Source organism: Artemia sp. Qi Xiang Cuo, chromosome 12, assembly GCF_049724085.1.
Source record: "Artemia sp. Qi Xiang Cuo chromosome 12, ASM4972408v1, whole genome shotgun sequence".
NCBI classification, from domain to species: domain Eukaryota; kingdom Metazoa; phylum Arthropoda; class Branchiopoda; order Anostraca; family Artemiidae; genus Artemia; species Artemia sp. Qi Xiang Cuo.
In genome coordinates, this window is record NC_142805.1 from 28,382,952 (window position 1) to 28,401,680 (window position 18,729).

Sequence of the window (18,729 nt, forward strand, 5' to 3'; positions counted from 1 at the left end):
GAATTAAAAGGATTTTTGGAATATCTTAATTGTTTGGGAGGAGATTTAAAGTTTACCGTTGAATTGGAAGAGAATGGGAAACTTCCTTTCCTTGATGTTATTTTTTTGAAAAATCAAAATACTCGGGATTTCAAAATTTATAGAAAACCGACAAATAAAAATAGACTTATGTCTTCCAGTTCCACTTCTGCTCACCAAGTAAAAATCGATTTGATCATCTCTTTAACTGACCAGATCTCCAGTATATCCTCTCCATATTTTTTTGAAGAGGAGTTGTCTTTTCTAAGGAAAATACTAATAAGCAACATGTATCCAGAATGGTTAATTAACCAGACTTTTTCAAAAAGAAGAAAAAGGTTTTTAGAGATTTCTAAGGAAGTCTTAGAGACAACTCGGGAAAAGGATTTTTTTTGTTCCTTACCATATGTACCCGGGCTAAGTGAAAAACTTAGAAGAATTTTACAAAGCAATGGTCTAAGGGTAGCTTTAAAGAGTAATAATACTTTGGGTAGTTTTCTAAATTCTGGGAAGGATCTAACTTCATTGGGGCAACAAAGTGGGGTTTATCAGATCCCATGTACTTATGGAAGCTCATATGTGGCACGTACTAACCAGAGTTTGGAAATGAGATTATTACAACACAAAGATTCTATTTCTTCGGCTTTAAAGCAAGACTCTAAGTCTGAAGATTTCCCTTCAGCCCTTTCAGAACATATTTTTAATTTTCCAGACCATTTTATTTTGTTCGAAAATGTCTCTTTGATTTCTAGGGATCGGGGTTTAAAGCAAAATTTCCGTGAAATTCTTGAAATAAAGAAAATCTTATTCAAGAATATTGCTTTGAATCGGGATACAGGTGAATATAGGCTGGACTCTATCTATGATAATTTATTAAAATCTGACAGAGTAAAGTTCAATTCACCCAATGTAGTTGACCTTTGTCCAAATGTTATATCATTGAACGCTAATGAACCGAATCCAAGAAGGTCAAAAAGAATAGCTTCCGCCTTTGCTTTGAAAAGAATTAGAGATTCAAACAATATGTAGTGTTATTTGATTTAGTATATAAACTTTTGTTTTAAATTGTTTTATTTTAGTTTTACTACTGATGACGGTCACTGTATATGTGACCGAAATATCTGGTATTTTTGTCAATTTCTATCACTGTTATAAAAAACACTGTCTATTAAAAGGATTTTATCCGTATTTGAACTTTTATTTATCGGCTTGAAATGATCCATTAAAGCTTGTATATTTCTAGGTGATTTTTGCTTCTACTGTCCTTGGTAAAACATTTTTGCAGTATCCAAGTGTTGTTGATAGTATTAGATGTTTTATAATTGGTGTTAACTCTGTGCTGACATTCTATTATGGACTTGCCTCAAATTACGAATATGGCTGAAGATACCCTTTTTGCTTCTTCTGCTATTAAAAATGGTAAGCTGTCCAACTAAATTCTAGGAATAAAAGGAAAACTGCTTTGCTTTGGTAAATAATTTCATCTTCTTTTCTCCTTTTGTGTATAAAGTACTGCTAACTAAAAACAAAACACAAATAAAACATACAAATGCATATTCACTTGGATCCACCCCTTAAGGATGAGGGGGAAACAAGTAGTTGTTTTGAAACACATAAAACCTTAATTTATAAGACATGATTTACAAGTTTGGGGTGAAAATCAATTCTTCAGCAGAATATTTTTTGTCATTCTTTTCTATGTGGAGGTATGATAAAAAAAAAGAAAAGAAAAAAGAATTAATATTATAGCCAAAGTAGAGGTTGTTGTGGGACAGTCGAAAAACAAAATAAAATAATGAGAAGCTTCATAAAAAGCAAAAAAAAAACTTGAAATAAACACAACAAGAGAAAATATTGAGGAAACTTGTGCTATGACTAACATGGTGTGTTATTCACTGTCTTCTTCTTCTAATTCACAGCAGACGGGCTATTCAGTTGGTACTATTTAGCCCTCTTCTTTTTGCTTCACTCTGTGGGCTACAGAGCTACTGTCTTGGTTGTCTCTTATTTTTTATATATTCTCAGATATCTTTCAGTAGATCTTTTGACTCAAGGATTTCAAATATAAGATGATAGATATCGATTTCTGTGCTCTGTCTGCAGGTATAGTTGGCTAGGCTCTTGGCTGATAGTGAGATTTTGTGGTGTTTGAAGCATTTTAACAGTTTACAAAGTAAGGTATGTTGTGCCGACGTCAGCATATTACATTCAAATAGGCAATGGTCAATTGTTTTATTATTCATATTACAATGCCTGCAAAGAGGGGACAGGGGAATTGAACCACTTGAATTAGAAAACTTATATGGGAATGCAAGGAAATTTAGTCCATTTGTTCCAGAACGAATTCTATGATAAATTTTAGAAAGATACTTATTGGGAAAGGGGGAAAGGATAGGATTAATCTTATTAAAATTAATATCTGATAGCCTCCCTCGGTAGATATTTCTAATTGGGATTGGTCTCCCACTCGGTTGGTCAATATTTATAGAATTTTTTGCAATATCATCAACCTGATGATTACCACTTAGGACAGAGGGGCTAGAGATGTAATAAAAATATGTTTTTATGCCACTTGAAGCAAGATTATCTAAAGTACTGAAACAATGATGAGTGTCAATTTCCAACTTATATTGAGGAGCTGAGGCCAGCAACTCAAAGCTTGATAGAGGGTCAGAATATATGATAATATTATTTGAAGTTGCAATCAAAGGTTAGTTTTCCTTAAGGTGTTCTAATGCCATGATCATGGCATTAACTCAGCAGACATTATAGATAAATTATTATATAATCTCTTGCCCATTACAATCTTGCGGTGGGGAAGGAAAACACCGCTAGCAACCTTCTCATTCATTTTTGATCCATCAACAAATATTTGGAAGTGATTTTTATAAGTGATTGTATTAACTTCTGCAAATATTTTGTGGACAAAAGAAATGGGGGTTAAATCTTTATTCCACTTTGAGAATTCATTATTTATTATGGGACCATACCAATTCCATGGGGGGGATCGGGGGAAAGTGGGTGCAATAGACTTTTCTGGTATGGGGAACTTCTTCTGAATATTGGCATACTCATCTGCAATGCCTCTATACATGGCTGGATTTCTTAACCAATTATGTAATGTGTGTGAGCTATTTGATTCAATTTTTGTAAGATGTTTTGTCAAGAGAAACCTACGTCTCTCCTTTCTGGGTCTTTGCACATGCATCATAGACGATGAGCCCATAGTCAATATGGGGTCTTATATGTGATTTATAAAACTGGTGTATGGTTTTCTCCTTACAGCCCCAGGGTGTGGAAAAAAGTCTTTTTAGTATATTTGTTTTTCTATAGCATTTTTTTATTGTGTTTGAAATGTGGAGGTGGAAATTAAGCTTTTGGTCAAGCTTGAGACCTAGGTAATTAATATGATTATCTTCTGGAATAGTTGTTTTATTTAGAGTTAGTTTTGCATTAACATGGTTTCGCTTTCCGGTGAAATTGGATTATTTTTGACTTGGTGGGTGCAATGGGTAAATCTGAATGTTGAGAGAATTTTTCAAACTGGAAAAGTGACTTTTGCAGATTTGACTGTGCTATCTGAAAGGTGTTGCCAGATGACCATAACACCAGATCATCAGCATATTGTAGATTCGTGTGGGGTAGATTCATGTCCCAGAGATATAGGGCAAATAGGAGGCAACTGAGGACTGCTCCCTGAGGTAGGCCTTTGGTTATTGTCTTTTGGGGTGAAGAGGCTGAACCAACACAAACGATGAAACTTCGCACTTCTATGAAGGATTTAATAAAAGATACTACCTTAGGGGGTACTCCAAGGTTTGCAAGTTTGTTTAAAAGGATTTGGTGGTTCATATTGTCATATGCCCCTTCAAAATCTAGGAAAGCTGCAACTAGGACATTATTTTTTGAGAAGGATTCGCTGATTGCATTTGTTAGCAAAATGAATGCATCTGTTGGGGAGTGGTGTTTCATGAATCCAGTTTGAGTGTGAGGGATCATAGTATTTTTTTCAACAAACCAGAGGAGTCTGTGATAGATCATTTTCTCCATTATTTTCCCCATCACAGGAGTAATCATTATGGGCCTATAAGACTCAGGGTTATCTTTTGGTTTATTTTTCTTTAGGATTGGTAGGAGGGACGAACATTTCCATATATTGGGGAACCTAGAAGATGCCCAAGCGTGATTATAACAATTTAGCAGTTCTTGTTTGTATGAAGGTGTGAGATTCTTTATCCATGTAGGGTGTATATTGTCATAGTTGCCGCTAGTTTTGGTCCTAATATGATGTATTGCATTATTCAATTCCTGGATTGAAAATGGATTAGTTATGTACTCAGATCCTGGGTGTGGTTGGTAACTTGGGTTCATAGGAATTGTGGACAGTTTGCTTTGATTATTTGATGTTAGCTTATTAGCAAAAAAATTTGCAAATAGGTTACCTTTTTATTATCATTGTCATAATGGGTATTATTATGTATAAGCTCATACAGGAGTGGGTTGGGGGAAATCTTTTTCCCAAAGATGTGGCTTATGACTTTATGCATAATTCGCTCATGTGTTTCTCTGGAGAGATTATTTGCAAAATTATTCCAGTATTTATACTTAGCATCTATTATAGTCCTTTTTAGATAAGATTCTGCTTGTAATTTTTTAAAATATGTAGTAGGTGATGTTTTTCTTATGAATTATGTCATAGCTGTCTTTTTCATCCTCCATTTATTTAGGCACTCATTTGTCCACCATGCTTTATGAATTTGTTTGGGGAATGTTTTCTTAGGTGTTGACCTGGGGATAGCATGATTAGCTGTATTTATTAGTAAAGATGTCAAGGCTTCAGCATGTATGTCAACTGTTGTGTTAGAAATGCATGAACTTTGGGTGAAACTTGTAATTTCATCATTTAGCTTATTTTGGAACATAGAACAATTTGCTTTAGTGTTGATATATCTGGAGGTATGAGATAAAGTATCAGCAGGTTCATTTAGGGACGAAACTATAGCAAAGGGGTCAGTACATAGACTATCAATTTTATTTATCTAAATTTTGTTCAAAATATTTAATGACACAATTTGTAGGTCAATTGTGGAAAATATGCCACTTTTGGGGTTGAAGTATATGTTCAGGTTTGGAGGGGTAGCAACAGCTAATTCATTATTGTTTGAAGTCATATGCTCAATCAATTTACCAGCTTTATTTGCTGGTTTATTCCCCCACAAAAGGCTGTGGGCATTGAAATCTCCACAAATAATAATATTTTTTAACATATTAGAATTATTTATATAATTAAAGAAATCCTTGGCATCTGTAGTTTTGCCATTAGGGTTATAAAAGCTTATTATGCAGGTTTTTAAATTATTCAGCCAAACACTGATACCAATTGCGTCCACATCATTTGCAAAATCTGGAAAATTGATGCCACAAAATTTTATATTATTTTTAACTAATAAAGCTACCCCACCTCCTTTTCTCTCTGAAGATCTATCCTTTCTGAGGATAGTATATCCCAGAGACTTAATTTGTTGATTTTGGGTTAAATGAGTTTCCTGGAGGTAAGCAATATTAATGGAATTATTATTCATAATAGATATTAGTTCATTTAGCTTATTTTCTGTGAGTGATCTTACATTCCATTGGAGTATTGATATATGTTATGTTGTTGATTTATTCTTCATATGACTGTGTATCAATGTTCAGCTTTGTTAAAAGTAAAGCAAGATCTTTTTTTGCTTGAATGAGCATATCATCTGGGATGTAGATTTTTGCCAATTCTGCAATGATTCTTGTTTTCTGTAGTTGATGTATGTTCATGGTCTGAACTGCATTACAGTTTAGAATGAATAAGCATATATTTGGGGATTGCATTTTTGGTTGTGCATCCTGTTTGTCGGTTAGGGGATTGATTCCTGGTAGTGTTTCTGGTTTGTCCCTTCTTGGGAGGGGGGCCAGGCTGACCTCATCTAACTGGACAAGGAGGCTGGTTGACGAAGCGATTTCTTTGGCGAGATATGGAAGCTAGACGGCTTAGAAGATAGTATTTTACATGGGCTACTTGATGCAGTGGGGGCGTTGGACTTCGGGGGTTCGGCTGGTTTCATTAAAGGATTGATTTGGTATTGTTGGGTAGAATTTGCTTCCATTGCTTCAAAGGGGTATGGGATGGCCTTCTCTGTTGATATTTGGAGTGTTAGAGCTCTTTTCTTGTATGCAGGGCATAATGATTTATTTGTAGATTCATGTGGGCCTTTGCAATTGATGCATGTAGGCTGAGTGTTGTTGCCAGTTGTCAGCTTTTTAGGATGGAAAGCTTTACAATTACTACACTCTCGGAGAATTTCATTGCATTTGTTTGTCGTGTGTCCCAGTTTGTGACACTTCTGACACTGGATAGGCTTAGGTTTGTATTCCGTGTGTGGTTTGATTTGCCCAAATAGGAATAATTTTCTGGGATATTTATTTTTTCCTTCAGTGTGAATATGAAGGATCTACTAGTTTTTAGGCCATTAGCGTTAGGTTTGCCAAGTTGGGTAACATCCTCAACTGGGATTTTGTTTCCAGCCCTATCTGAGAGGCCTTTTTTTAACTCCTGAGTGGATATCTCTGGGGGAACATTATAAACTAATATTTTTTGTTGGTGATTGTTTTGTGTTCCATTTGGATGCAATAATTTTGGTATTCAGAAGGGATTTTAGGTTAATTATTGTATCTGTTGAATTCTGATCTTCTACAGCTATTAGCAGAGATCCATCATGGTTAATATTAAGAGAGAATATTGATTTTAGCAATTTAAAAATTGCAACTCTTATTGCAGTGATCATTTTATTTCAAAGGGGGTAGTATGAGTAATTTTAAGGTAAATTCCTAAGTTTTTGGAGGGAGGATCTTGGGCAGGGAGAGGGAAAATGCTTTTGATTGGGGAGATTTTTTTCCTGTTTTTAGAGCTTCTAGAGAGGACCTCTTGAAACCCATTATCATCATTTATGGTTACATTAGCCCCTACACTTATCAGTGTCCTACTCTCCGAATTGGAGATATCATTTGAACTTCTAGATAGTGTGCTTGACTAGCCAAGATAAGTAACTTTCACTATGGCACTTTCACTGGTATTTGATTTGGGATCTGGGGGGACTTTTTTTTTGGATGACTTCTATACATTGCCTATTGGACAAAGCTTTAAAAAAAAAAAAACTAAAACAAGAAGGAAAAAAAGAATGATATCAAACAGTCTACTCTATACTATAGGGAGGAGAAACATCACAGTATAGCCCTGAGGATGAGTTGAGCAGGATTGGTTTGGTACAACTGCTGATTAGAAGCGATAATAATTCACAAGAAAATATATTTTAATTTTCTTATAAGGTTGCTGTTGCTGTAGATATTTTCAGCCAGTCACTGTCTTTATAAGTGTTCCCGTTATCTTCTCTTTCTTGTATGATGGAAAGGCAGTGTGGTCTTCGACATTATTCAAATTATAAACCCATGAAAACCTAAGCGCCTTTTTTTCAAGAAGGTTCAACTAAGATTGAGCTTGCGTGATGGAAAGGTAATTTTAATGTTATGGGTCAACTTCTATTCCTGTCTTATTGGTATGATACTGTTTTTCAGAAAGACTTGTTTAGATAGCTTATTACTGGCTCAACAATAATGTAGAAATAAAAGAACAAAAACCATATAGTAGCTAGAAGTAGAAGATAAAGAAGATTGCTAAAAATATTTTAAAAGATGCTCCAATTGCTCAAAAAAGGAAGTTCTAATGCAAATCTCATCAAAATGTCTTAATGTTAATTTTTTAAGCTTAGTTTCCATTGAGCATTGCTTCTACATATTCCTTTCCACACATTTCCTAAGGCATTTTTCAACTTACTTTCTAAGGCTTTTTTGAAAGCCTGCGTTAATGCATCTATGCTTTCAACTCGACTTGCAGGAAATAGGGAATTGCGTTTAATGAAAATGGCCTATGTGTAGCTTGTTCATTTTCGAAGAACTTTTTATCTCAATCTTGGTTTTTCGCACAGGAGCATCCAAGGTTGTTGACAAAGCTTAGAAGTGATCTCAACTATTAATTCATAAGAAAAATCATCTTTTTTGTTGCTCCTTGTGAATTTAAAAATTGGGGAGGAAAATGTTATCAAAAATAACAGCCTCCTCTCCTTCCAGAAAGACTAAAACCTATGGTCATAATGGTTGAGCCCAACGTAACCTCACCCTTTGCCCAAATGAACTCCTACACGTATCACTAACTAATCTTTTTAGATTGTCAGAAGTATTTTTTTTTAGAAAAAAAATCCCAAGGAACCTGTACAAACTCACTGCCAAGCTCACTAGTACACTGTTTGGGGGCTGAACCTGTAAATATTGAATTCTTCTGGAACAATTTTGGACAGGAATTTGTATCTTGTCCTTTCCTATTCCCAAATTATCAAATAAAATTGAGCAATATTGGAAAACATTATTGAAAACCAAATTGAAACAAAGTATTTTTTTAACTGCAGTAATTATTACCCCATTTTATATTGTTAGGAGAAATAGTAAAGTCAATGCATATTAAATTCTGCCAAAGTAAAACTAAACTAAGAAACTTTGACACAACAAAACTAAAATTGCTTGAAACTCAACCCATGTAAAAAAAAAAAAAAAAAAAAATACCATAAAAAACTTATTTGAAAAGTTCATCTGCACAGAACTCACTGTATGAAAATTTAACTTATGTGAAGTTAAACCCAATGATCATCAGCTAGTAGAAGGTGAGCGTATTAACAAAGAGGGAAAACAGAACTTGAAGGAAAATTTAAAACTACAAGACGCGGAAGAGAATGTTTCTAGTAAAAATAACGATGGTCATAATAAATTCAAAATTGCGGGGTCAGAAGTTAATTTCAGACACCTCAAAGTTGTGAGAATAGAGACTTCACTGAAATAGGCCAAACCGAGGTTGTGGTAGAGATCCCCTATAAAAAAGAAAGAAAAACTTAAAGATGAGTCTCCAGCTTGAGAAATAGAAGCTTTGCAAAGAAAAGTTTTTTTTTCACATTATTGCCAAGCATCCCTCTCTGAAGCTAAGCTATAAGCTACTGTTTCTTTTTTCTCCTGCTATATTGGACTTTGTGTCACCTGTGATAGAAAATCCAATAGGTTCATATCTGAATTGTAAGTATTTTGTCAAATTTGGACACAACAGGGAGGCAAACTACTTCAATTAGTTGTTTTCATATAGTATGTTCTATGTTAGGGCCATTCTGATGATTCTGTTGTATAATGGCAAAGGCCATTATACAACCAAAAGCCGATTTTTTTTCACATCACGGACAGTTTAAAATGAGAATTTTTAAGTCCTTTTAAGATACATAACAGTGAAAAAGGACATGTTCTACAGTTGGGTAGGGTACTTGGATCCAGGTACAATAATCCTGGAAGCATTTAAAAAAACGGACTTTGTCTAATTATTACTATCCTCATTCACAAAAAATAAGTTTTAGGAAAAATAATATGTGCTCGAAATGCATCATTATTTATAGAAAGTATCTTCTTTAAGATACATAAGAGGCTTTTAATAAGTGAGATATATTTTAAGAAGGTATAATAAGGCTTTAGATTACACAAGGTACTTAAATCATAAAGTGGAAATTGGTATCAAATCAGCGTCAATTGCCTTCTTTATAATATTAATTTTAAAAAAAAACTTTCTGAAACATAAGTTTTTCAAAGAAAAGTAAAGTCCATTTTAAACTTAAGTTCAGCAGACAAAAATACCTTTTAAAATTCAAACTCGAAAAGACCAGAAATTACTATTAAAGAATAAATGAAACCGAAAACGAACAGAAATTAAATAAACAACCATAGCAAAAACATACAACAAATAATAATATAAATGAATAAATAGATCTTAAAGCGAGTAATGCTTGAATTGATTATGAAAATCAAGCTTAAAACGAAAAAAAATATTTTCCTATTGAAGTATAAATGAAACTTAAAACCAACAAAAATTAAATATACATTCAATGCAAACAAACATACAATAGATATTAATGTAAATTAATAAATAACTCTTAAAACGAGTGAAGCTTGAAAGCTTGCAGGTCAAGCTTGAAACGAACAAAAATCACTACAAACAAGAGTTTGGGTATCACCTCCTTCTCTCACTGTAAAAGTCTAAAACCTACTGCGTCATTGGCGCTTTACTGAAAACCAATTATATGACAAATATTTTCTTTTGTACTTAATATTAAAAATAAACATTAAAATCATAGTAACATTTTGAACTGGTGAGCTTTCAGCAATTAGTATCATTATACATCAAATATTCAGTTTAATTTATTAGCTCTTTTTAAAGTTGTTAAAGACAAATACAGTTTCACTACAAACAAGTGTTTGGATACTTCCTCCTTTCCTAACTGTAAATAAAGACCAAAAGCCTACTGCGTCATTGGCGCTTAACTGAAAACGGATTATATTACAAATGTTTTATTTTACAGTTCTTACAGCATTGAAAATAAAAAAAAATTGCAGTGAAATAAATTCTTGAACTGATGGATCTTTCATCAATTAATATCATTATGCATCAAATATTTAATTTGATGGTGTTTATACTTTCCAAGACTGTTCAAGACGCGTATGGTTTTCAGTAAAGCGCCAATGACGCAGTAGGTTTTAGACTACTGGAGGGCAGTTGCCCTCCGATCACTTTTGACTTTTAGAAAAGCCACTAGAACTCTCGACTTCCAATCGAATGAGCCCCCTTTGAAGTTTATGCGACGACCCATTCTATATGAAGTGCCTCTGGGAAACAAATAAATGGAGTGTGTCTGGGAGGCTAGCTGCCCTCCAATCACTTTTGACTCTTAAAAATTGAATTACAATTTTCAATTCCCGATCAAATGAGCCCTCTAGGGATTTTACACGAGCATCCCTTCCATAACAACCATATATGCCCCCAGGGCATAACTTACAACACCTACCCCCCGGCCCTGGGGGGTTGTGTCGACACCGGAGTTTTTTGTTATCTGAACTTTGAACTATTTTTAACATAATGTCTATCTCAAAATTTTTAACTGAGGCTTTTAGGGTGTGGAGGAGGGGGGGGCTAGTTGCCCTCCGATTTCTTTTGACTTTTAAAAAGTGAACATGAACTTTAAATTTCCAATCAAATGAGCCCTCTCCGAAGTTCATACGAGCATCCCTTCCATAAGAACTATATATGCTCCTAGAGCATTATTCATAACGCCTGCCTCCGGGCCCTGGCGGGTTCCGTCGACACAGGAATTTTTCTTATCTCACATTTGAACTATTTTTAATGAAATGGCCATAATAAAAAATTTATCGAATGGGCTTGGAGAAAAAAGGGTGAGTGGGGGGGCTAGTTGCCCTCGGATATCTTTTGACTCTTAAAAATTGAACTAGAAATTTCAATTTCCAATCAAATGAGCCCCCTCTGAACTTTATACAAGCATCCCTTCCATAAGAACCATATACGCCCCCAGGACAACACTTACAACGCCTATCCCCCGGGCCCTGGGGGGAGTTTTTGTTATGTAATTTTTGAACAATTTCCAAAAAAATGGCTAACTCAAAATTTGTAGCGGATGGGTTTGAAGAAAAAAGAGCGTGGGGGGGGGGGGGCTAGTTGCCCTTAACTCTCTTGAATCTTCAATCAAATGAGCCCTCTATGAAGTTTATACGAGCATCCCTTTCATAAGAACCATACATGCCTTTAGGGCATAACTAAGAACACGTACTCCCGGGCCCTGGGGGGTTGTATTGACACCTGATTTTTTTTTTTCCGAACTTTGAACTATTTTTAACAACATGTCTATCTGAAACTTTTCATCAGATGGATGTGGAAAAATAAGGCGTGGGTGGGAAATAGCTGCTCTTAGATATCTAGTGACTATTAAAAGTGAACTCGAAATTTCAATTTCTGATCAAATAAGCTCTTTCTGACGTTTATACGAGCATCCCTTTCATACGATCCATATATGCCCCAGGGCATAACTTACAAAGCCTGCCTTCGGGCCCTGGGGGGTTTTGACGACACCTGTGTTTTTGTTATCTGACTTTTGAGCAATTTTTAATTTAATGGCTATCTCAAGATTTTTATTGGATGCATTTGGGGGAAAAGGGGCGGGGGGGGGCTAGTTGACCTCCAATCTCTTTTGACTCTCAGAAATTGAACTAGAACTTTCAATTTCCAATCAAATGAGCCATCTCTGAAATTTTTACGAGCATCCCCTCCATAAGAACAATATATTCCCCCAGGGCATAACTTACAAAACCTGCCCTCGGGCCCCGGGGGGTTTTTTTAACTCTGAACTGTTTCTTATATGGTCTTTGACCTACTTCTAAAAAAAATGGCTATATTATAGCTTTAATTGGAAGGGTTTGAGGGAAATAAGAAGTAGAGGGGGGGGGGGGCTAGGTGCCCTCCAATCTGTTTTGACTATTAGAAAGTGAGCTAGAACTTTAAATTTCCAATCAAATGAGTGCTCTCTAAAGTTTGTACGAGCATCACTTACAGAAGAGCTAAATACGCCCCCAGGGCATAACTTACAACGCCTGCCCCCGGGCCCAGGGGGGTTCTGTCGACACCGGCATTTTTGTTTTATGATCTTTGAACTGTTTTTAAATAAATAGCTATCTTGAAAATTTTATTGGATGCATTTGGAAAAAGATGTTTGGGGGGGGGAGCTGGCTACCCTCCAATATCTTTTGACGCTTAAAAAGCGAACTAGAACTTTCAATTTCCAATGAAGTGGGCCCTCTCTGAAGTTTATATGAGCATTCCTTCCATAAGAACCATATATGCACCCAGGGCTTAACTTATAACCCTTGCCCCTGAAGACTGTGGGGGGAGGGTCCTGCTCAAACATATATTTTTCAAACATATATCAAACATAATGTTTGATATATAAACATATATCAAACATTTCCAGAACTTTCAGCTACGTTGAACAAAATGGTTATATCAAAATTTTGATTGGATGTGTTTGGGGAAATGGTCGGCGTGGAAGGGGTTTCAGTTGCCTTAGAATCACTTTCGACTATTAAAAAAGGAACTAGTCATTTAAATTTCCAATTGATTGAGCCCTTTCTGAAGTTTCTACGACAACGCTGTCTATACAAATCCTTATATGCCCCCAGGGCATAAATTACAACCCTTGCCCTGTGGGCTGTGGAGGGGTTGTCATCCTCAAAGACCTAATTTCCAGAACTTAAAACTACGTTGAATAAAATGGCTATCTCAAAATTTTGATTGGATGTGTTTGGGGAAAAGGTGGGCGTGAGAGGGGGGTTAGCTGCCCTACAATCACTTTCGACTATTAAAAAGGGCACTAGCTCTTTGAATTTCCAATCAAATGAGCCTTTTTTGAAGTTTCTACGACAACGCCTTCTATAAAAACCTTATATGCCCCCAGGGCATAACTTACAACCCCTGCCCGAGTGTCCTCCTCAAAAACATACTATCTGGAAATCAACTACGCTGAACAAAATGGCTATCTCAAAATTTTGATTGGATGTGTTTTGGAAAATGGTGGGCGTGGAATGGGTGTTAATTGCCTTTCAATCGCTATCGACTATTAAAAAGGGCACAAGCCACTCCAATTTCCAAGTGAAAAAGCCCTTTTCAAAATTTCCACAACAACTCCTTCGATACAAAGTGCCCTGCTCTAAAGGAAAAAAATAATAAATAATACATTGTGCCAACATCATTCTTATGTGGCCCCCGGGCATAACTTAAAACCCTTACCCTAAGGGTTGTGGGGGAGTGTCCTCCTCAAAAACATATTTTCTATCTGGAAATCAACTACGCTGAACAAAATGGCTATATCAAAGTTTTGATTGGATGGGTTAGGGGGAATATTGGGCGGGGGGGGGGGGCTAGTTTCCCTCCAATCACTTTTGACCCTTCAAAAGGGCACTAGAACTCTCGATTTCCATTCGAATGAACCCCTTTTGAAGTTTCTACGACGACCCCTTCCATATGATGTGCCTCTGTGAAAAAAATAAATAATAATCATAGGCAGTGGAATAGCGCTGCCTAAGTAAAGAATGATGTTGGCACTATGTATCGCTTATTTTTTTCTTGGTCTTAGACCAGGGCACTTCGTATCGAAGGAGTTGTCGTAGAAACTTCGAAAAGGGCTCATTCGATTGGAAATTGGAGTGCCTAGTGCCCTTTTTAATAGTCGAAAGTGATTGGAGGGCGACTAGCCCCCCCTACCCCATTCCCATCATTCCCCCAAACACATCCAATCAAAAATTTTGAGATAGCCATTTTGTTCAGCGTAGTTGATTTCCAGATAGAAAATATGTTTTTGAAGAGGTCACTCCACCACAACCCTCAGGGCAAGGGCTTTAAGTTATGCCCTGGGGGCATATAAGAACGATGTTGGCAGAATGTATTATTTTTTTTTCTCCTTTAGACCAGGGCACTTCGTATTGAAGAAGTTGTCGTAGAAACTTCGAAAAGGGCTCATTCAATTGAAAATTGAAATAGCTTCTGCCCCTTTTAAACAGTCGAAAGTGATTGGAAGGCAACTAACACCCCTTCCACGCCCACCATTTCCCGAAACACATCCAATAAAAATCTTGAGATAGCCATTTTCTTCAGCTTAGTTGATTTCCAGATAGAAATTATATTTTTGAGGAGGACACTCCCCCACAGCGCTCAGGGCAAGGGTTTTAAGTTATGCTCTGGGGCATATAAGGACGAAGTTTGCACATAGTATTATTTTTTTTCCCTTTAGACCAGGGCACTTCGTATCGAAAAAGTTGTCGTAGAAACTTCGAAAAGGGCTCATTCAATTGGAAATCGGAGTGGCTTGTGCCCTTTTTAATAGTCGAAAGCGATTGGAAGGCAACTAACACCCCTTCCACGCCCACCATTTCCCGAAACACGTCCAATAAAAATTTTGAGATGGCCATTTTGATCAGCGTAGTTGATTTCCATATAGAAATTATGTTTTTGAGGAGGAAATTCCCCCACAGCCCTCAGGGCAAGAGTTGTAGGTTATGCCCTGGGGGCATAACTTACAACCTTTCAATGTTTTCAACGTTTCAACGTTTTTTTCAACGTTGTTTAAACTTCTGGAAATTTGATCTTTGAGGATGACAACCCCCCAGAGCCCTCAGGCTAAGGAGCTCGAATATAGCATTATAGATAAAAGAGGTTTTTATAGAACATGTTGCTATATACTAATTAAACAATAATAATTCCATTTGAGATTGTAAGGACTATCGCTGTTTTTAATAGTTAAGAGTGATTTAAAGACAACTAGCGCCCCTTCCATGCCCACCATTTCCCCAGACTCATCCAATCAAAATTTTGAGATAGCCTTTTTGTTCCGCGCAGTTTAAAGTTCAGGAAATTATACCTTCGAGCAGGGCACTTCCCCCACAGTCTTCAGGGCAACGGATATAAGTTATGCCCTAGGGACATATAAGTTTTTATTGAATTCTTTGTCTTAGAAACTTGAAAAAGGGCTCATTCCATTGGAAATTAAAAGGTCTAGTGCCCTTTTTAATAGTCGAAAATGATTTGAGGGCAACTAACCCCCCTCTCACGCCCACCTTTACCCCAAACACATCCAATCAAAATTTTTAGATAGCAATTTTGTTCAGCGTAGTTGATTTCCAGATAGCAATTATGTTTTTGAGGAGGACAATCCCCCACAGCCCTCAGGGCAAGGGTTGTGAGTTATGCCCTGGGGGCATATAAGGTTTTTATAGAAAGCGTTGTCGTAGAAACTTCAAAAAAGGCTCATTCGATTAGAAATTCAAAGGGCTAGTGCCCTTTTCAATAGTCGAAAGTGATTGGAGGGCAACTAACCCCCCTCTCACGCCCACCTTTTTCCAAAACACATCCAATCAGAATTTTGAAATAGCCATTTGTTCAACGTAGTTGAAAGTTCTCGAAATTAGGTCTTTGAGGATGACAACCCCCCGCCCCCACAACGCTCCGGGCAACGGTTGTAAGTTATGCCCTGGGGGCATATAAGGTTTTTATAGAACGCGTTGTCGTAGAAACTTCAAAAAGGGCTCATGTGATTAGAAATTGAAATGGCTAGTGCCCTTTTTAATAGTCGAAAGTGATTGGAAGGTAACTAACACCCATTCCACGCCCACCATTTCCCCAAACTCATCCAATCAAAAGTTCCTGATAGCCTTTTTGTTCCGCGCGGTTTAAAGTTCAGGACTTTATACCTTTGAACAGGGCCCTTCCCCCACAGTCTTCAGGGCAACGGTTATAAATTATGCCCTAGGGACATATAAGTTTTTATTGAATTCTTTGTCTTAGAAACTTGAAAAAGGGCTCATTCCATTGGAAATTAAAAGGTCTAGTGCCCTTTTTCAACTTAGTTGAAAGTTCTGGAAATTAGGTCTTTGAGGATGACAACCAGCCCTCAGGGCAAGGGTTATGAGTTATGCCCTTGTGGCATATAAGGTTTTTATAGAACGCTTTGTCGTAGAAACTTAAAAAATGGCTCATTCGGTTGGAAATTGAAATGGCTAGTGCCCTTTTTAATAGTCAAAAGTGATTGGAGGGAAACTAATCCCCCTCCCACGCCCACCCTCCCATTTGCCTTTATGTTTAAAAACTAAATGTTGCCATAAGATTAAATCAAAATGCACTGTATTACTGCTAATTCCCAATAAGGTATCTTAGCAGTATCCCAGGAACAATTGAGAGCATTATGTTCAAACTTTCAGGGCTACTCCTGCTCTTAAAATTTAACCAAATCAAAATAGCGTAAGTGTATCCAAGCTATCAAAGAAAGTAAACAGATTTTTTTCCGAATGCTATCAAGTTTTCTATTTCAAGTCAACTAGAGGAGGTATAAAACTAAATTAAACGCTACTATTTGTGTCCAGGTTTTTAAAGGTTGTATGTTGTTAAAAATTGGTGAAAATTTCTCTCCAGCATACAAATAGCAGGCCAAACTATAAATTCTTAAAAAAACGAAAAGATTTAAACTATTATTTTCTTTTTCCCTGAAAAGACTGTGTCAATACAAAACAAACAGAAATTAATTAAAAAACGTTTTCCATAAAATAAGTTTTCAAAGAAAAGTAACGAACTCCATTCAACAAAAAATAAGCAAAAATAAAATCAAAAAATCTACCAAGCGTGAAACTACCACAAATCAGCAACGATAAATAAATAAAACCCAAAACGAACAGAAATTACAATAAATAACCAAGTCAAACTCAAAACGAGCAGAAATTAACCTAAGTTGGGCTCAAAACCCATATGCCTTCCCAAGGCCAGAATATATTTTGCACTTTACTCGAAAAAATACAAATGAATGTGCATTGTCAGTTTAATATACATATACTGATATTTAGTAATCAAAATGTTAATATTATTTGATTTATTAAAGTTATAAAAGTAAAACATATATATTTTTTTCAGTTAAGTGCAAATTATGTTCTGGTCTTGGGAAGGCATAGGGGTTTTGAGCCCAACTTATGTTAATTTCTATATATATATATATATATATATATATATATATATATATATATATATATATATATATATATATATATATATATATATATATATATATATATATATATATATATATATATATATATATATATATATATATATATGAAAGATCTTAAGCTGAACTGGCCAGCCATGACAAGAACCAACAGAGAAAAATCTAAAAAAAAACAAAAAAAAAACGAGACTATGGCCATTGAAGAGAAAATAAAAAAACAAATACAAAACCAACGCGGATATTTCGCCTGCATAAAAACAAGGCGTCTTCACTACTAAAGAACAACAACAAGAAAAAGATAAAACAAAAAAAAAAACAAGATAAAACTAAAAACCAATAAACGCACCAAAAACAAAAACAAAAAAAAAACAAACAAAAATGTACAATTGGCGCAAGCTGATCCAAAAATAGAAAAGATGCGAATAGAGAGTTACTGCAGTGATGACACCAGATTAACTAAGGAAAAACAAAAAAATGTAAATTACTTTAATTATTCTGTTGCGAAATAATCCTTTTGTTAGCTATTACTGAAGCAAATCGTTTTGGTCTAGCAGGTAAAATAGTCCCCTGGTGATTATTTAAAATCTTAACTCCCTTATTGACTGTTCATTCACTCTTTAGAAGGTTATCATAAATTGGGTCAATATTTAAATTGCCCGTGTCCCTATTTATGGAAAGGTTGGCAAACATATGTTTTTTAATTTCTATGGCTTCCCTCGCCCATTGAGTGTAACCCCCATCATTAGAAATAGCCAAGGCTTCATCAAATTTTACAAAATGATCTGGTTGAAGCCAAATATGCTCTGCTAAAGCTGAAACAAAAGTTTCTGGAGGCTTGCTTAATTGTAGGGTTTTTTCTATTGAGTTTCGGTGTTCAATAAACCTTTCAACAAATTGTTGGTGAGTCCTACCAATATAGAACTTCCCACAAGAACATGGAATTTTATACACCCCACTTACTAAATTTCCCCGAGTTAAATCCTTACCAGAACTAAAAAAACCACCCATTGGCCTCAACGATTGGAAACATGTATCAATACCAAATTTACGTAAAACCCGTGAAAGTTTCTCATCCAAATCAGGTACATTCTGATAATGAAATGAAGCTTTTTTATACATCTAAATCTACAGACTGAGAAGCCCCAATAACCCTTCTATCATGTTTAACCCGTCTATTTTCAATTATTTCATCAATGAACGTAATTGGATAACT

At 35.7% G+C, this 18,729-nt stretch overlaps 1 protein-coding gene across 1 annotated transcript in view; it reads left to right on the top strand.

Moving 5' to 3' along the window:
- The first annotated feature begins 1,232 nt into the window (after window positions 1-1,232).
- The window catches only part of LOC148945964 (uncharacterized), a 37,682-nt gene continuing 20,185 nt past the window's right edge, over window positions 1,233-18,729 (top strand). The window contains exon 1 of the mRNA XM_089097561.1: window positions 1,233-1,437. Within this exon, the coding sequence (XP_088953687.1) occupies window positions 1,371-1,437 (67 nt within the window). The 5' untranslated portion in view covers window positions 1,233-1,370. The remainder of the gene's footprint in view (window positions 1,438-18,729) is intronic.